This window comes from Rana temporaria, chromosome 2 (genome assembly GCF_905171775.1).
Source record: "Rana temporaria chromosome 2, aRanTem1.1, whole genome shotgun sequence".
In the NCBI taxonomy this organism is placed as follows: domain Eukaryota; kingdom Metazoa; phylum Chordata; class Amphibia; order Anura; family Ranidae; genus Rana; species Rana temporaria.
In genome coordinates, this window is record NC_053490.1 from 261,920,657 (window position 1) to 261,941,776 (window position 21,120).

Sequence of the window (21,120 nt, forward strand, 5' to 3'; positions counted from 1 at the left end):
ATGGTGTTGTGGTCGGGATTCGAACCAGCGACCCTTTTTGCTGCTAGGTGAAAGTGCTAACCACTACACTAATGTGCTGCCCTGGCAAGCTGGCAATACACTGTTAGAATTTCGGTTGATTTAGAGGAACTGACCAAAATTATAACAGCGGGTGACTTATCAAAGAAAACAGGCCAAAAACTGGCAAGCCAATTAACTTTAGGAACTACTCAGGTATTCTGCCAGCCTGTGTTGGCAGCTGACAGAATATAATACACCAGCAGGGGGGAATCTTCTATCCACACTGATTATGTGGATGGAGGAATCTGTTGAATTTTCTTAGTTCAGTCCAGAAGCTGAATTAAATATATCTATTAGTGTATGGCCAGCTTTTGTGTGGCCCTGCTCAGTGATTGCAGTATTGCTTGGACTAAGAAGAAGAGGTGAGACCTTGAAAGTTTGTCCTAATGCATGAACTAGTATCGTCCCAAGCTGTCCCTTGCACACACTGTGTAGGAAGGCGAACTGAGTGTCTGACAATTATTCAGTGGTGTACGGGTTCCTCCTTACCCTTTTTCCTTTTTGGGGTTAATTGGATATTTGAGACATAATTAATTTAAGGTGGAAGTCCGTTCTTTAAGTATTATTCTCAGAGAGTTCATTCCCCCTCCCATCTTGGCTGCTGGATCATGTCAGATCTGTACACAAGAATATGGCACTGTGATTTTATATTGGCTGGTCTTTCTCTTAGATTTATACCAACAGTCAACATAGGTGGATCCAGACATTTTTTTTTGGGGGGGGGGGTGCTGTTCTGGAAGTTTGAGTGGGGGGGCTAACCTACTGTGCAGCTGTGGGCGTGGCCAACACATGGGTGTGTCCAGCACATGGGCGTGGCCGGCAAGTGGGTTTTTCTTCATGGGTACTAGTAAATTATGGTAACTCGGCAACACAAAAAGTGCTCTACCAAGGACAAATAAAATAATACAACTCAAATTCCCCCAACTTACTAATGTTGCTGCTCACACTGTGCTGTGTTTCCCACATCAAACCATAATATCATATCAAATAGTGGACACTCAATGAATATACCCAACAACTTAATATTGTGTATAATCAATACTCGGATAAATGTTAAAATATTTACAAAAAGTTAATAAATGAAAACAATCCTATATATAACTGTGCCACCTATACATGAATAAAAACAGTCATATCTACTGCTGTACTGTATGCACAAAAATAAATGAGTAACATTTTTTCAGTGAATTAATGAGTTCCACCACCATTGTTAAGCTGCAATCATCATATATGAAAATTTGCAAAACAACTTATTGAGTTCTAATATGTCTTGCCCACACTTCTTGTTTTTAACGTTATCCGGTGAGTTATGGTGATTATATGGTTGTGAATAGGTCAACATATTGAGATGAGTGCAGATTGTGAATGGTGGTGGAACTCACTGGATAGCATTTAAAACAAGGAGTATGGCAACACACTGTGCAGCATTCTGGAGTACGCTATGCACACAGGGTGCGGGGTTCAGGAGTATGCTGTGCATAGAGTGAAGGGCTGAGGATTGTGCACTGCAGAGTTCAGGAGTGCACTACTTGCAGAGTGCAGGGTCAAGGAGCATGCTATATGCACAGTTGCAGGGTTTAGAAGTGTTCTACATTCAGAGTGCAGTACTCATAATTCTGCTAAGTACAGAGTGCAGGGTTCAGGAGTGCTCTATGTACAGAGTTCAGGAGTGCACTATGTACAGAGTGCAGAGTTTAGGAGTGCACTATGTACAGAGTGCAGAGTTCAGGAGTGCACTTTGTACAGAGTGTAGGGTTCGGGTGTGCGCTTTGTACAGAGTGTAGGGTTCAGGAGTGCACTATGTACAGAGTTCAGGGTTCAGGAGTGCACTTTGTACAGAGTGAAGGGGTTCAGGAGTGCACTTTGTACAGAGTGCAGAGTTCAGGAGTGCACTTTGTACAGAGTGTAGGGTTCAGGAGTGCACTATGTACAGGGTGTAGGGTTCAGGAGTGCACTATGTACAGAGTGCAGAGTTCAGGAGTGCACTATGTACAGAGTGTAGGGTTCAGGAGTGCACTATGTACGGAGTGCAGAGTTCAGGAGTGCACTTTGTACAGAGTGTAGGGTTCAGGAGTGCACTTTGTACAGAGTGCAGAGTTCAGGAGTGCACTGTGTACAGAGTGTAGAGTTCAGGAGTGCACTATGTACAGAGTGCAGAGTTCAGGAGTGCACTATGTACAGAGTGTAGGGTTCAGGAGTGCACTTTGTACAGAGTGTAGGGTTCAGGAGTGCACTATGTATGGAGTGCAGAGTTCGGGAGTGCACTTTGTACAGAGTGTAGGGTTCAGGAGTGCACTTTGTACATAGTGTAGGGTTCAGTAGTGCACTATGTACAGAGTGCAGAGTTCAGGAGTGCACTGTGTACAGAGTGTAGAGTTCAGGAGTGCACTATGTACAGAGTGCAGAGTTCAGGAGTGCACTTTGTACAGAGTGTAGGGTTCCGGAGTGCACTATGTACAGAGTGCAGGGCTCCTTTCAACAGTGTAGGAAACAGATGAATAGCAGGGGCGTGGCCCATTTTTAAAGCTGAACTCCAGGAAGATATACAATATACAAATAAATGCGGCTCTGTAATAATTAATTATTTATTAAATATATTTTATTAAATGTAAGCAAAATATATACCTGAATTTGACCTGGTGTCAGACTTTTGCATTGTTCTGCACAGCAGAGCTTAGAGAGGGGATTGAAGAAGCAGCATTAGGAACCAATTAGGTGTGCTTCAATACCAGGAGACTGCTAATAGTCGGAGATAAGAAAGTAACAGAGAGATGAGCTCTTCAATGTGCTACTTCTGCTGTCACTGTCCAGATACAAGGTGGGGAGGGTAGGGGACTTGTAAGTGAAAGTGAAACTTCAGCAAAGAAGAATTTGGTCTCCTTACCTGCAAGGACAGGCTTTGCTGTGTGGTAGAACTGTGTAAATCTCAGGACTGGATGGTCAGAAATACAAATCCTTTGGCAAGAATAAACAGCTTCTGTATATTTTTTTATTAAGCGGCTTACCCAGAGTTCAGCTTTAAATACATCTAAATGTATGATATTTTTCTGACAATATTGTACATCTGTTTTTCAGATTTAACATCTTATGTTCCACAACTGACTAACAGTCCCATTCTAGGGAGAGTGACAACTTCTACGTTTGCACTAGACAAACCCCAGTGTCTATTTGGGAAGAATTCATCTAACACTGTTTGGTTAGTTGTTGCTACAAGCACAGGTAGGGAAAACTGAGGAAATCTTGCATACATTTCCATTTTGTAACATTAAAAATAAACCTTGTTTAACTTTTTATTTGCTTTTTCCTCCCTAAAGCTTCTGTGGGCGATTCATTACTGCAGGCCAAAACATCCTACCGTGATTTTAGTACGACAGGATACTACCATACCTACGCACATGACGAGACATTCTATAATTGCACTAGTACTCCTGAGTATATGAGAGTTGGCGGCGATTCTGTCTGCAGTGTCACAGACACTTACTGCAATAAGTATTTACCACAAGGAACTTACAAGTAAGTGACCATTTATGACCACGCCTGTTTACTTTTCAGTTTTAAAAACGTTATTGCTTCTATAGTAAATGTCTTGTTTAATAAAATCAGGAGGTTTGCAGGATTGCATCCTGAATGCCTGATGGTAGCCACTCTCTAAAAAAACATCAATCACAGATGTACGCATTTATTACTTCTCTATAAAAAAAAATGATCTGCATTTTCAAATTAAAGTGTATATCAAGGACATCTATAGATGTGGTGGCTGCATTCGTTTTCTTTATTCAGCTGTGTTTTCTCTACAATGCCAACAGGCATAGAGGTGAATGGGAGCTTTTTGTAAAAGTGCTTTTACTGCTTGTTTCAAATACATTTTTAGAGAGCACAGTCTGGGAACCTGTGCATTTTAAGGCTATATTTTCACAACAATTCAAGATTTGAGATTAGATTATTCAAAATTTCACATAGGACTGGTACACTTTAACCTAATCAGTGCAAAAAAACTCTAATCAATTTAATTATATACCATATTTGTCCTGGGGTGGGGTGTTTAGCATGTAATTCCAGGGACAGGGCCAAATGCACAGGTCAAATACATAATTTTTTCTTTTTTTTTTGTCTGTGGTGGAGCAAAACCTAGAACGAAAAAACCTGTAAGTGAACAAAAAACGTGCATGTGAGACACACACTGAAAAGTGCACTTAAGGGTGTGCTTTAGTCTACCACCCCAAAGGGGTAGGACCACTTCCAGTGGCGGTGTATCCATAAAGGGCGCAGGAGCGCCGCCCCCTCTCTCCCCTCTATCACCATAGATAGATTCATGCATTGCATGAATCTATCTATGGTCGCTGCTGCTGCCCCCTATTCAGGTGTCCGGGCAGTTAGCGGCCATAGCCGCCGACTGTATCACGGGAGCGCGCCCGCAAGAACTAACCCATATGCGAGAGAGCTCACATGAAGAGGGTTAATTCTTGCGAAGAGGAGGCGAGACAGCCGCCGAGGGACCCCAGAAGGCCAGGTTTCGGGGCCACTCTGTGCAAAACGAGCTGCACAGTGGAGGTAAGTATAACATGTTTGTTGTTTTTAAAAAAGAAAAAAATTTACTTTACAACCCCTTTAATGAGTCTGTTGCACAAATCACTTTATTACACTTTATTTATGACATCTATGGCTGCTATGCATATTCATATAATCCATATTTAGCACTATAATATTTAACTGCCTGCTTGCTTCTGCTTGGGCCTGGCACACACACACAATCGCATATGATGATGACGACTTAAAGTCATCATCATGTGCGATTGTGCGTGTGTGCCAAGCAGAAGCAGCCAATCAAATATAGTGCTTAATATGGATTATATAAATATGCATAGCACTAGCAGCCATAGATATCATAAATAAAGTGTAATAAAGTTGCCACAGGAACGGCGCCGCCCCTTTACCCACTGCCGCCCGAGGCCTGGCCTCGGTGGCCTTGTGGGAAATCCAGCCCTGTGTCCGGCCCCTTGTCGGGCACCGGGCATCTAAATTACAGCGGTGGGGGTGTTTTTGGAAGCTCCTAATTAGAGCCGTGGGTTCTAATAGGCGTCCTGATTAGAACCATAGGCTTCCAAAATGGCAAACAGCGGGCGCAATGCTGTGCGTTTGCGGTTTACTCAGTGCTGTGTTAGGGAAGCGAATAAATCGCTTTCCTAACACTGACCTGCCTCTCAGCCAATCAGGTGCTCAGGTCTGGTTACCTGTCACCTGATTGGCTGAAGCAACAGGAGCTGTGATTGGACGGCTATCAGGTGTCCAATCATAGCAGAGGATGGGAAGAGGATGGGAGAAGACATCGAGGACTCGGAGCGCAGAGGACAGCGCCGTGACCCGAAACAGGTAAGTGCCAGGTGGGGGATGCACACTGGCAGCATTTGATGGGGCACAGTAGCGGCAATTGATGGGGCACAGTAGCGGCAATTGATGGGCACACTGGCAGCAATTGATGGGGCACAGTAGCGGCAATTGATAGGGCACAGTAACGGCAATTGTTGGGGCACAGCAGCAGCAATTGATGGGCACAGTTGCAGCAATTGATGGGTACAGTAGCTGTGTTTGATGGCACAATGGCAGCAATTTATGGGTACAGTGGCTGGGTTTGATGGCACAGTGGCTGCGCTTGATGGGCACAGTTGCTGCGCTTGATGGGCACAGTGGCTGTGCTTGATGGGCACAGTGGCTGCAATTGATGGGGTTTTTTTCAGTTTGTTTGTGCCCCCCCAAAAAAATTTAGAGCACCAGCCGCCACTGACCACTACCCTGACCTCCAGGGCGCAAGGCTCCTGACAGGTCTACACGGTCTGCCTAGCCAGAAGGCCTGGCAGACCCCCGTTCTTCTAAGACAGCCGAAGCCATCCTCGAATACTAGGTCAGGGGAGCTCTCCCAAAGAGAAATCCCCCAGAGGCAGGGGAGGACGGAACCTGATCGCCACACATCCTCCCCCTAGATGTCAGGGTAAGCCGAGGACTCGCACCCTTCATCCGTGAGAAAACACACACAAAAGTGAAAAGTGACGAACAAGCGGAGGAAAAATAAAAGATGAAATACATAAATTATATGTGTGCAGTTTACCTGTCACACTGCATAGCTAGTCCACTATTTCCTATTTTAGCTTTACAGATTCATGATTGAAGAAAAGCCAATGTAGCACCTATATATCCCTGGGATCTACAGACCAGTTAGCCTAACATCAATAGCATGCAAGCTCTTTGAAGGGATGATAAGGAACTATATACAAGAGTTTAGTAATGAAAAGGGTATTATTAGCAGTAATCAGCATGGATTCATGAAAAATCGTTCTTGCCAAAAAAATCTACTAACCTTCTATGAGGAGGTGAGCTGCCATCTAGATGAAACAAAGAAAAATGTGGCGCTGCAAAATAAATGACACAGGGGTAGGATAAAATCCGCTGAATAGAAGGTGAATCCTTGTTACAAAAATAAATAAACAAAAACATGTATATATTTAAGACCAAAAACAAAATATTTGTTATTTAAAAAATGAAAATGAAAGGATATAAAAAACAAAAACAAAAACAAATTAATTGAAATTAAAAAATAAAATAAAAATAAAAATATATATGGTGAAACCTGGGATTGGGTAGTGTTGCAGTGGGTCATGAGGGAAGGAACACTGTTCTGTGTAGAGCTGATTGTCCCAATAACGTTGTCCTAGGGCGAGCCTTTCAAAGCAGGGGAGACCAGAGCAGGGACTCCAAACATGTGTACAGAGAAGAAAACAAAAAGGCGCCTCCAGGTTAAAACGTAAATGAAGCTTTTAATACACAAATAGCAGTGTGAACTTACATTTTAAAAATCTTAAAATCCGGTGAGGAAAATGTGCGCCACGATGGCGCACATTTTAATACTTACAAATAGACTTTCTCCACGTCCTTCCCCATGCTTGAGAAAGAAGCGCGCTTAGTCATCCGACGGCGCCAGCTTTGAAACGCCGTCGCAACTAGGTGACGTCACCGTGGTCTACGCTGCGCTCCGGGCCTCGTTTCCCACTACCCTCCCGGACCGGCTGTTTTACAGCACAAGACCCGACAGGTACAGGAGTGTTCCCGGAGAAACTACCAGCACAAACAACCAGCCCGGATAGACGTCCCTCTCATCCTCCTCTCCCAGCATCTGATTCTACTATTTCCTCACCGGATTTTAAGATTTTTAAAATGTAAGTTCACACTGCTATTTGTGTATTAAAAGCTTCATTTACGTTTTAACCTGGAGGCGCCTTTTTGTTTTCTTCTCTGTAGCCATCTAGATGAAGGAAGGCCCGTAGACGTAGTAGATCTGGATGTGGCAAAGGCATTTTATACAGTTCCCAACAAAAGTTTACAATACTAGATAAGGTCTGTCTGCATGGACCAAAGGGTACCTGGATTGAAAACTGGCTACAGGGGCAAGTGATAAATAGGGAGTACTCTGAATGATCCAATGTGAAAAGTGGGGTCCCCCAGGGTTCTGTCCTGGGACCAATCCTATTTAATTTATTCATAAATGACCTAAACAGCTCAATCTCAGTATTTGCGGACAATACTAAGCTAAGCAGGGCAATAGTTTCTCCACAGGATGTGGAAACCTTGCAAGAAGATCTGAACAATTTAATGGGGTGGGTAACTACATGGTAATTCAAATCGGCGAGTAGGGGGCGTGTTTCATTTAAATGAAGTGCGTCCCCGCCCCGAAGAACTGCGCATGCGCGGTCCCTAAATTTCCCGCTAAATGATGTCGCAAGGACGTCATTGTTTTGACGTGGACCTAAATTACGTCCAGCCCCATTCACGGACGACTTACGCAAACAAAAAAAAAATATTTTCAAATTCGACGCGGGAACGACGGCCATACTTAACATTGCGTACGCCACCAAATAGCAGCTTTAACTATACGCCGGAAAAAGCCGAACGGAAATGACGTAAAAGAATGCGACGGCCGCTCGTACGTTCGTGGATCGTCGGAAATAGCTCATTTGCATACTCGACGCGGATTACGACGGGAACGCCACCCAGCGGACGCCGAAGAATTGCATCTACGATCCGAAGGCGTACGAAGACGTACGCCTGTCGGATCTAACCCAGATGCCGTCGTATCTTGTTTTGAGGATTCAAAACAAAGATAGGACGCAGGAAATTTGAAAGTACACCGGCGTATCAGTAGATACACCGGCGTACTTCCTTTGTGGATCTGCCCCATTCTCTCTGGAGAAGAGCCACTTGAGAGGGGCTATGATTTCAATGTACAAATACCGTACTGATGACCCCACAATAGGGATAAAACTTTTCCGTGAAAGGGCATGTAAAAAGCCTTGCGGCCATTCACTAAAATTAGAGGAAAAGCAATTTAACCAGAAAGAGTGTAGAGGGTTCTTTACGGTAAGAGTGGTAAGAATGTGGAATTCCCTTTCACAGGCAATGGTTTCAGCAGGGAGCATAGATATTTTCAAAAAACTATTAGATAGGCATCTAAACGACCACAACATACAGGGATATACAATGTAATATTGACATAAAAGAGCACACACACAGGTTGGACTTTATGGACTTGTGTCTTTTTTTAATCTTACCAACTATGTAACTATATGTGTCACCAGTCTGCTCACTGGGAGGATGCATAGAATAATATACTTTTAAAGTTTGTCATAGAATTTAGTAGGATTTTATTCATGCTTTACTATTATAAAATGCACCCAATAAACGGTATTACATTTTGTTTTTACTTACAGGGTGAAATTTGTGGTCTTCAATAATACAAATATATTGATTGATCAAACAAAGTGGTCAAATTTAATCACACTTAGTGCAGGTAATATTACTAAAGAACTTTTTCATTTACATTGCAAATGTAATCTACGGTATATTTTATAATAATGAAATGTACAAATGTGTTCTTTTTAGGAAAACATTTATAAAGTGACCACAATCGCTCAGTCATGTAAACACGTGGAATTGCTCTTTAGGTACTAGACAATTGTTTTGAACAGAGTGAGAAAAGTATAGAACTCTGGTCATGTTTTTATTGTGTTCTGTGTTCGACTGGGGAGATTTTCCTAACAGGGAGGGATCGGAAATTGCTACAGAGGGAACAAAGCCTTTTTTTTTTCAGTAAAGTGGGTATGGGTTAGAGGCTCTGTCATGTAAATTCTCTGATTGTTGTCTGGCTGTCAAAGGATGTCAGAGAGACAGGGAGTGAGGTGAATCCCCCAATAGGGGGGCGAACACCTATAACAATTTTACAGAAGTATTACATTTTTTCAAGTTTATCCAAAACTAAAAAAAAAAAAACATCTGATTGGAGGACACAAGAGCCTTTTTTCTTGCCACCCTCCCATACAAGCCACATTTGTGGAGAATTTGTGATATTCTAGTCACATGCACACAATGACCACAATTTGTCATAAATTCCTGCCACTACTTCAGAGTTGCTGTATGCCTCTTGTTAGCCTCTCTGACTAGTTTCCTCCTGGCTCTTTCATCCAGTTTGGAGTGATGCCCTGATCCAGGGAGGTTCTGTGTTGTACCAAATACCTTCCACTTCTTAATAATACAGCTCACTGTGCTTCTAGGCATTGATAAAGCCTTTAAATTGTTTTTGTATCCATCTCCTGACTTGTGCCTGTCCACAACTTTTTCCCAGAGATCTTTTGACATTGCCTTTTATTGTTTGCTTCAGTTGCACTACCAGGCACTGGACTGCTCCAGGAAAGTTATTTTCATGCTGAGCTAATCAAAATGACCACATCTGATCACAGTTGATAGTCAAATGGCTCTGTGTACTATTCGGAAGATGATTAGCTATACCTGAATGTGTTTACAATACATTTTTAAGAGGAGGGTGATCCTTTTTCCAACTTAGTGAGTCAGTTTTTTCTAACACGTTGCTACACTATGGTGCTGGGAGAAGAGCAACATCAAAAATTGAAAATAAATGAAAAAGTATATAGATCCTAGACTCCTGTATACCCCATAAAAACAAGGCAATGATGGAAAATATCCAAAAATCACATACCCCACTTACAGTGGAGTTGTATATATATCCAAAAGCTTTTAAGATCCCAAAATCACAAATGAGGTAAAAGCAGAATCTAAACAATCAAAAAAACACAATAAATTGGAAGGCACTCCAATAATAATAGTACTAATAAATCCATCCCTTCCAAAAACATAAAGGAAAAAAAGAAAGTCCATTGATCTATAATTACCATGTCTGAGCAATAGCTCCAGTCAGTCATTTAAATATGGAGCCCCATGGATGCTGCCTTGCCCACCACCCTGGGAGATGTGTTATTAGGCATGCGTAGCTTCTCCATCCAAGATGGCGGCAGCCGCACATGTAAAATGCCGTCAGCTGCTGGTAGCTTTTGACATGTGCGGCCGCATGTCTGCAATATATAAAAAGGTGGTTCCAAAGAAGCCAAACAACATCATTTTGACAAGGAATAGATTAGCAATGGACAAGACAAAAATAACTGAAACTGATAACTTTTCTATGAGTTAGTGAAAATGTGGCCATATTGTTAAAACCGCCATCTATATTTACAATGTGTATTTGTTAAGCTAAGAACTCTTGGAAACGTTTTGGGGAAAGCATACCGATGTGAATACCCATCTGTTATTTTAGAAGATTTCTGGGGAAAATATTTTTAGCTAGCTGACCCTATTGAAAAAAGTAGACCAACCAAGGCTGTTTAGTAAATCCTTCATTATTTATGTTAACAGGAAAGGATCCAGCAGGAATTGATACTTGGCCAGGAGGACGTAGTGGGTGTATGATTGTTATTACTTCTATACTATCAGTCCTACTTGCTTTGGTCGTTGCTGCTCTGATTGGGGCTTTCATCATTGGAAGGTAAAAAAATTACTTTATTTACAGAAGTTATACTATAAGTGTGCGCATTTAGGTTGTAGTAACAACTGTAAATAGTAATGTTTTTTTTTTTTTTTTGTGTTCATACTTAAAGCATAGTTACAGTTTTTCAGTCAAATTTGGCGTACCTCATTATATTTTTATTTGTGATGAGCTGAACTGCCTTGGGTTTAGTTTCAAGCAGGTTTTGATTAACTTCAAAGAAGTTGGAATGGCTAATAGGCAATGAGATGTCAAAATAGCACTGGAGGTGGGGGATAAGGTGGGCACTGCCCTGGGGAACATGTACCATTGCAAAAAATAAAATAAAAATGTAAACGTCTATTCAACCAGTAGCAGTAATCCACACTAGAAATAGCTGCATCTTTGTGATGTTCAAAAACTGACATATACATAGGGAAAAAAACTGTTTAAAATTGCTGGCACACAGACCCTCCAATGGCCTGCTATGTATTTTGGGGGACCATTGGCGTGCTGTTTTTTTTTTTTTTTTAAGAAACTGGCAATGAATGTAATTTGCTGGAAATTTAAACTGTATAATTTTTTTTTTCTTTGTAAGTGAAACTTTTGCTGTAGCGATTTCTTCACCAAGAATGAAAAAAATTCCATAGAGACCCCCCAAAATATGTACTGGACTCATGCAAAAAAATGTGTATGCAGTCTAGCTGGCCAGGAAAGGGGAAATGAGTGTGCACCCTCCTTCTGAACCATACCAGAACACATGCCCTCATTATGGGGGGTCCCTCCTGGCAAAGCACCTTGTCCACATGTTGGACAAGTGCCTCATCCCCACAACCCTGGCCAGGTGGGGGGCTTCTCAGAATCTGAAAGCCCCTTTTAATAATAAGGGGGTCCTCAGGTACCACTACCGCCCCCCCCCCCCCCCGTGAATAGCTATAGGGTTCAACACAAAGTTGAAACCTAGAAAGATACCCAAAGTCCTTTATTTAAACAACATTTTAATCCACACAAAATTGGGCAATCCATCCATCGCCAAATCCATTGCCAATTACAATAACCCCAGCATGCACGGCCGATCCCAACAGTACACATGCTCCCCAAGCTGTGATTAACTATATATAAGGGAAATAACTGGGATAGTGGTGACCTTAGAACCAGTGACAGCGGGAATCTGTCAAATATAAAAGTGGTAGAAATCGAATTAATGTCTGCACAGTGCAGACAGGGTTAAAGTGATAGTAAAACTTTATTTATTATGTTCACTTGTCATGTCATACTTAACTGCAATACCTGCTCAGAGCAGCCACGGCCAGGGCCGATCCTCCCTATAGGCTCACTATGCAAGCTGCTTAGGGCCCCGCAAAGCTGCAAAGGGCCCCCCAAATTACTAGAGGCCCCGTCTGTTGAGAAGTCATTTTCGCCCCCTCACCCCGCTTCTAAACTCGCTGGCTGAGTCATTTACGACAGCAGAACACCCCTCCCCCCGCTTCTCAACTTTCTTTAATGTGACATGTCACTGTCGTCAGCGCCCCCTGCTTCTCATTTTTAATGTGCCATGTCATTTTGCTTAGGGCCCCAGGGAGGTCAGGATCGGCACTGGCCACGGCTCTTCTCTTCTGGGGTCCCCTGTCAGCGCCCCCCCCCCACTGATTACCCTCATAGGAAGCCGCTTCCTATGGGCCACTCATGTGGGCTCAATCCCAAGCTAGACTGTTTGTAGCTATTCAGACACACAGCTTGGCTCAGCCCGACCCTCCCTCTCTGCTCACAGGGTTAGACTGACAGCAATGGGAGTCAAGCCTATGGGACGGGGAAAGGGAGAAGAGCACAGTACTGGATTCAGATTGGGCTCAGGTGAGTATTTAGGAAGGCAGGGAGAGAGAATGCAATGAAGTAAACAAAACCATTGACCTTTACAACCACTTTAATTATGGCAAACACAGTTGCCTAGCTCATTCATGAACAAAGAGAACTATGCAGTATTTTCCTGACGGGAAGGTCCAGTATAGAGCTTTTACAAAAGGTAAACTGCAATAAAAAAAAAAAAAAAAAAGTAAGATATAGTATATGAATGGGAACACAAATATAAAGTAGGTGTTATCCCACTTTGCTGCAAAATTATAAATGCACTTTAAAGTGCAACTTCAGACAAAACTTAAATTTTTTGTTGAAATAGAGTTGAAATTAGTTAGAACCTCAGTCAGGTTTTAATTGGTGGTTGTGTTTCCACTTCTAAAGGTAAAATCAGTTTCTAACAAGGTTCTTTTGCAGCTTCTATCTAGGGATTACTACAGAACTATGACATTAGAAATTGAGAAATAAAAAGCTTAAACTGATTTCTATGTATACAGATATTGTTAGATGTATGATGTGTGCCTGGAACTCAAGAATTCTGTGTTCTTTAGATATGACCCTAAACAACTACAGCCCTAAATGCAAGTACCGCTTTGTACAGCCATTGCTGAGCCTGTTATAGATTTTAACAGGCTGCTGGCAGTGGGACTGCACATTGCACATGTGCCTCCTGGGTGGCCAAAAACCCCAGAATTTTACTTATACAGGCCAAACAGTGCAAGTAGCCTAACTCCCTTCTGCTCAAAGAAAGGAATTTGATCAGAACATGGACAGTACAATACAGTGGAACCTCAGATTGCAAGTATCACAGTTAACAAGCGTTTCGCAATACAAGCTTTTTTTTTTTCAAAGTCCTGACTTGGTTTGTGAGTGTTGTCTCGCGAAAACGAGCAGGATTCAAGCCTCTGCAGTGTGCAGTACCGCATTTGGCCAGAGGTGGGGGGGGCGCCGGTGACACTCAGAGCTCTTCGGAAATACTACCAAACAATCAGAAATACTCCATTCCCGAGTGTTTCTGAGCCTTTCTGGGGGTTTCCGAGTGTATCCAAGCATTCTCCGAGTATTTCTGAGTCTCTCCGACGCCCCCCACCTCTGTCCACATGCGGTCAGAAGTCAATGTGGAAAGAATTATCTTCTTTCTATTGACTTCTGTGGGGAAACTCGCTTTGATACGCAAGTGCTTTGGATTACAAGCATTCTCCTGGAACAGATTATGCTTCAGGTTCCACTGTATAGAATAATTTAGTTATTTATTTAGTTTAATTTAGTTTTTTATTATTATTATTATTATTATACAGGTTTTACATAGCACCAACAGTTTGTGCAGCACCTAACAAAATAAAGGCAGACATTTCAGTTACATTACAATTTGGTACAAGAGGAATCAGAGGGCCCTTCTCATTAGAATTTTTTGAACTTTTAGCCTTGCAAATTTTCTTGTAAGCACACACCTCTCCACATATTTTTTGTCACATGTTTCAATATCAAATAATAAGTTCTGCGCTAATCAGATAAATAATTAAGATTGAGTGAATGCAAATTAAGCGCTTATATCAATAATGTGCAAGAAAAAATCTGAACAATCACACACAAATTACAGTCAGTGAAGATTAAAAACTGTGAATAAAGTCCAATGCCAAGGAATCCTGGTGTAAAGATAAATAGATGCATCCGAAAACACACTTTGCAATGAGGAACACACCACCCAAGTGGATTTCAAGGCTTCTTACCATAAAAATATGACCCTCTTTGTCTGAGTGGTCACATGAGCTGAACTGAAATGTGGCCCCCGGACTGATGCAAAATCTCTACAACTCGTTTCAGTTTGCCATCAATTAAGTGTCAGATACAAAAAGAAAATGTACACGGGTGCACTCCCAATAATGTAATTTCATCAAATAACATTTATTTAAAAAGGAAAACACTTTGGGGCAGATCCTCAAAGAAATTACGCCGGCGTATCTGTTGATATGCCGCGTAATTTCAAATTTTGCGCGTCGTATCTTTGTTTTGGTATCCACCAAACAAGATACGACGGCATCTGTGTTAGATCCGACAGGCGTAGGCCTTAGTACGCCGTCGGATCTAAGATGCAATTTTCCGGCGGCCGCTGGGTGGCATTCACGTTGCATTCTTTTCCGTCATTTCCGTTCGGCTTTTTCCGGCGTATAGTTAAAGCTGCTATCTGGTGGCGTACTCAATGTTAAGTATGGCCGTCGTTCCCGCGTATAATTTTGAAAATTTTACATCGTTTGTGTAAGTCGTCCGTAAATGGGGCTGGACGCCATTTACGTTCACGACGAAAACAATGACGTCCTTGCGACGTCATTTGGAGCAATGCACCCTGGGAGTTTTGACGGAGTTTTGAAACACGCCCCCTACTCGCCGCATTTGAATTCCGCGCCCTTACGACGCGAGAGATACACTACGCCGCCGTAACTTACGGCGCAAATTCTTTCAGGATTCAAAGATTTGCAAAGTAAGTTACAGCGGCGTAGCGTATCTCACATACGCTGCGCCCACGCAAATGTATGTGGATCTGCCCCTTTATGACCAGGGTTAACACAAACATAAACACCCAAACCCAATTTTGCAGCTTTTGCACATATACTGGACAGAGACTGAGTGAAAATAACAAAAAACTGACCAAGTCGGATACGTAGAATTGGTCCATGCTCACTTCTTACTCAACACAGTATTATGCAATAAAGAGCATTTTTTTTAAATGTTGGTGTTAAGAAATAATAAAATATGAGGTCCTCTTCTACCCAATAATGCATCTATTATATTTAGGGGTGTTCAGTCCCTAATATTATCAGTCAACTTCAGTTCCTAATATTATCAGTCAATCATAAAAACATATTTTTCCAGTCTAACCAAACTCTAACCACTTGCCGACCAGCCACCGTCATTATACTGAGGCAGATCGGCATGTTCCCACAAACCGTTTTAGCTGTACTTTGGCCCTTTAAGCGGGGATAGCAGGCGTGCACACGCCGCACTGTGGGGGTGCCGATGCGCGTGGCCGCGATCTCGCGGGCACTAGAGCCAGAACAGGGACGTGTGTCAAAAGTGTCCGATCTGTCCGCCATAATGTCGCAGTCCCGATAGAAATCGCTGATCACCGCCATTACTAGTAAAAAATAATAATAATAATAAAAATGCCATGTCTTTCCCCTATTTTGTAGATGCTATAACTTTTGCGCAAACCAATCAATAAACGCTTATTGCGACTTTTATTACCAAAAATATGTAGAAGAATACATATCGGCCTAAAATGAGAAAAAAATTCACTTTTAAAAAAAAAAAACAATTGGGGATATTTGTTATAGAAAATTGTCGCTCTTTTTTTGTTTATTGCACAAAAAATTAAAACCACAGAGATGATCAAATACCACCAAAATAATGCTCTATTTGTGGGGAACAAATGACATAAATTTTGTTTGGCTACAGCTTCGCACGACTGCGTAATTGTTAGTTAAAGCGACGCAGTGCCGTATTGCAAAAAATGGCCTGGTCATTGAATCTTCCATGGCTGAAGAGGTTAAGGCTATATTCTATAGATTAATTCAATACATGTTTCTCTAAGGCCCCGTACACACGACCAAACATGTATGCTGAAACTGGTCCGCGGGCCAGTTTCAGCATACATGTTTGGTCGTGTGTAGGCGCGAGCGGGCCGAATTCCAGCAAACATTTGCCCGCCGGGCCTTTTTCCAGCGGGCAAATATTCCTGGACGTGTTTTAAAACCGTCCGCTGGAATCCTGCCCGCTCGGACATGTACGGTCGTCAGTACAGACCTACCGTACATGTCCAGGCGCCCGCCTTCCCTCGCATGCGTCTAATGACTTCGACGCATGCGTGGAAGCCTTTAAATGGCAGGCCCGCCCACGTCTCCGCGTCATCGCCGCGTCATCGTCGCGGCGACGACGCGGACACGCCCCGCGTAATGTTTACGCGCGGACTTCTGTACGATGGTGTGTACAACCATCGTACAGAAGCCCTCTGGCAGACATGTACGGTGAAAACGGTCCGACGGACCGCTTTTACCGTACATGTTTGTTCGTGAGTACCCGGCCTAAGAATATTGTGTATATGTTGTAGTGCCTGTGTGGCCTCCAATATGTGGAGAGGACCACATGTGCCTTACAAGTGCACCTGGATAAACTTAGGCCCCGTACACACGACCGAGGAACTCGACGTGCCAAACACATCGAGTTCCTCGTCGAGTTCAGTGTTGAAGCCGCCGAGGTTCTCGGCGGGCCGACTTTTCCCATTGACTAACGAGAAAATAGAGAACATCTCTATTTGGCCCGACTAGTTTCTCGTCGGCTTCCTCGCTGAAAAGTGTACACACGACCAAGTTTCTCGGCAGAATACGGCTCGGACCGAGTTTCTGGCTGAATTCTGCCGAGAAACTCGGTCGTGTGTATGGGGCCTCATAGGTAACATAAAGCATGCCTTTAAGAGACATAGAATCCCCAAACACTGTGTGATCTTTCACAATAAAGATCTGGCAAGTACTCTTTTTATTGGTATAGATAAACTTGTCCCTCAATGGAGCGGAAGTTACATTAAAAGAGAGATCTCAAGGTTGTAGAAAAAATGTATATATGAGTTAAAAGCTTTTACTCCATTGATCTCAACATTGAACGGGAAGTTAATTTATTCATTAATAACAGTTTAAAGTGTTACTAAACCCACAACAGTAAAATCAGTCTGTATATGCAGAATAGCATGCTTGACATACTCACTGTGGAACTTAAGGGGTTAATCCTCTGCATTGTGTTAAAAGGCGGTTTTATCCTGTATGCTATCTGGGGAAAGCCAGCTAACACACAAGCAGGGTAGCCAACCTGCACATGCTCAGTTGTGTCTTTTATGCTGGAGAGAACATTTCCCTATTCTCAGAGCTAGCCTGGTCACATGATATTGACATCACACATGTGAGCGTGTATACAGACTGTAGTGGAAATTTGCTCCTACCTGAACACAAAGCTCTGGACAAACTCTGCAGGTTATCATGTGACCATGGTATACAGATCAGCCAAAAAGGTATATAGTGGCAGTATTTTATTGTAAAAAGAAGATTTATAAGCTGTGGGCACTGTGGGTGGGCAGATTAACTATTTTTATATTACTGGGCTTAGTAACACTTTAAGGTTTTCGGTGGTTATACACTGTATATATTTTTGAATTATTTATTTAACATGATGTTTTATACATATATTGTAATATCCTGTAAAAGGTTGCAGATCTTTCTTAGCTTTTTTGTTATTTTATTTTTTACAATTAAATTTGTGATGAGTGGATAAATGAATACATTGGACATTAATTTCATTTTTTTTTTATTTTCATGTTAATAAAGTTGTCAATTTGATTTTGCCCACTAAATGGATTTTTATAACAATAAGGAATTTTTCCTGCTTTTTAGTATGTTTAATTTTTAATTTTAATGTGTGAATCTGGATGTTCCTTATCCCATATAACACTAATGCGGGAAGAGGGATCGGCCTTCCTTGCATTGCAGTGATTTAAGGCTATGTTCACACATGTCTAGTGCAAATTCCCTGTCCGTTTTCACAGCGAATTTCCAAAGCAGCTGTTCAGTGGTTCAGCTGCGATTTCCACATACAGTTCAGATGCAAATTTTCAGAGCCAACAGCCACCCGCATATTTAAGAACTGACATACAGCAGAGTGAGCGCGTTTATCATGATTGACGCTGGATTTACACATTTTTTGGGGGGGTTTTAAATAAAGGAATTGTCAAAAACTGTCTCTGTTTTTTTTTTGTATTTTTTTCCAATTTTTCATTCACAAGGGGGGGGGGGGCGGGATTCTGGGCTCTTCCAGATTCCGATAAGCCTCCTGCCTGAAGACCCCCACAACTACCAGTCAGCGTTTTGGGGAAGAGGTCTTTGTCCCCAGCAACATAGGGACAAGGTGCTTTGGCTGGGGGGCAGAACCCCCCTGCCCAACTCCCTCCATGTTGAGGGCATGTGGCCTGGTATGGTTCAGGAAGGGGGGGGGGGCGGTCACCTGCCAGGCTGCATGCTCGAATAAGGGTCTGATATGGATTTTTCTTTTTTTTTTTGGTGTGGGGATCCCTTTAGAATCCATACCAGATGGCCGAGTATGGATTTTGGGGTAGACTCTGCACCGTTATTTTTTATTTTATTTTTGTGTGGGGCTTCCCTTAAAATCCATACTTGACCCCAAGGGCCTGGTATAGATGGGGGGGACCCCAATGCTGTTTTTTTTATTTTTCAATGCTGGCAATTTTTTGATTTACATTCAGCTGTCAGCAGGGAATCCGCTGACAGCTAATGAGTCATCGGTTGTTCACAACACGGCGGACGGTTTCCCATCCCGTTCCTTAACAATCAGATATTGTTAAAGACACCGGTGGTCGCCACCTCTAAATATTTGCATCTGAATTGTACATGGAAATTGCAGCTAACCCGCTGAACAGCTGCTTTGGAAATTTGCAGTGAAAACAGATGGTGAATTCACATGTGTGAACCTAGCCTAAGTGTGTGATGGATGTTTCTCCTCTATGCCCCTGATGTCTGTCACATATTGACAAAATGCATAGGGAGGAGCTAGACGTGCTGACATGATCACACACATCAGTCGAAGGACTGGGACTTCCTTGTTTGATATTCTGCAGATAAAACACTATCTGTTCTAGACTGTGAGTGTTGAGTTTGGGAGTGCTATATTTCTTCTTGTATGTGACACTTGATTGGTGGCAAACTAAGAGGAGTTGGAGAGATCTTTGCGTCAATCTCGTGGGTCCACATATTAGTTCAGCTCATATGACCACTCAGAAAAATTTGAGCTCTTATTTTTCTGGTAAGAAGTCTTGTGATCTACATGGGTGGCGTGTTCCTCATTGCAAAGTGCATATTTGAATGCATCTATTTATCTTTACACTAGGATTCCTTTCTTTTGGACTTTATTCACAATCTTCACTGATTGTAATCTGAGTGGGATTGTTTGTGATTTTCCTTGCACATTATTTATTTTTTATAATTTTTTCCAGTTCTTAATTTAAATAAGACATACAGTAATACATAAACCACAATATTGGTGAACATCCAATGGATCACTTTCACATACAAGACCACATGCGCAGACATTGCATTGTCAACACTGTTATAGACATATTGGGCCAGATCCTCAAAAGAGATACGCAGACTTAACTGCTGTTCAGTCTGTGTCTAACTTTGGAAACGATCCTCAAAAGGCTTTTTCCAAAGTTAGGCAGAAGATCAGGCATGTGTAATTGAATTACACTGCCGAATCTTAGGATGCAGTACCGCATCCGCCGCTGGGGGCATTTCGAGTCGAAATGCCGTTTCTAGTATGCAAATTAGCACTTAAGGCGATCCACAAAGCTTTCCAGCTTCGTTTTTTCGCCGTAAGTGTTATTTTGCAAGTGTAAAACTAGGGCTGATGTTACAAAGTGTAAACTAGTCACACCATGTAAAAGCCCATTCCAGCGACGGCATTTGGTATGCATTCCCGAGGGAGAACTCCACGGCAATTTGTAAAAACAAAACCGGCATGGGTTCCCCCCCAGGAGCATACCAGGCCCTTAGGTCTGGTATGGGTTGTAAGGGGACCCCCCTACGCCGAAAAATCGACGTAGGGGGTCCCCCTACAATCCATACCAGACCCGTATCCAAAGCACGCTACCCGGCCGGTCAGGAAGGGAGTGGGGACGAGCGAGCGCCCCCCCCCCTCCTGAGCCGTGCCAGGCCGCATGCCCTCAACATGGGGGGGTTGGGTGCTCTGGGGCAGGGGGGCGCACTGCGGGCCCCCCCACCTCAGAGCACCCTGTCCCCATGTTGATGAGGACAGGACCTCTTCCCGACAACCCTTGCCATTGGTTGTCGGGGTCTGCGGGCGGGGGCTTATCGGAATCTGGGAGTCCCCTCAAATAAGGGGGCCCCCAGATACAGGCCCCCCACCCTAAGTGAATGGATATGGGGTACATCGTACCCCTATCCATTCACCTGTAGGCAAAAAGTTAAAGTTAGTAAACACACAACACAAGGCTTTTTAAAATAATTTATTATTCTGCTCCGGATGCCCCCCCTGTCTTCTTTATTAGCTCTATTAGCAGGGGGGCTTCTTCTTCCACTCTCCGGGGGTCTTCTCCGCTCTCCGGGGGGGGTTTCTTCTTCCGCTCTCCGGGGGGGGGCTTCTCCGGACTCCGGGGGTGTTCTTCCATCTTCTCCCCTCTTCCGCTGTTGACTCGGCGAACCCCGGTTCTTCTGCAGATGTCCGGTGCCTTCTTCTTCAGCGCTGGCTGCCTGCTATCTTTGTGTGTTAGCTCA

General features: G+C 42.9%; 1 protein-coding gene across 1 annotated transcript in view; it reads left to right on the plus strand.

The window, feature by feature from the left end:
* The window catches only part of UPK3B (uroplakin 3B), a 33,805-nt gene that overhangs the window by 3,375 nt on the left and 9,310 nt on the right, over nt 1–21,120 (plus strand). The window contains exons 2-5 of the mRNA XM_040336867.1: nt 3,136–3,279; nt 3,375–3,573; nt 8,817–8,896; nt 10,810–10,939. Of these exons, the coding sequence (XP_040192801.1) occupies nt 3,136–3,279; nt 3,375–3,573; nt 8,817–8,896; nt 10,810–10,939 (553 nt within the window). The remainder of the gene's footprint in view (nt 1–3,135; nt 3,280–3,374; nt 3,574–8,816; nt 8,897–10,809; nt 10,940–21,120) is intronic.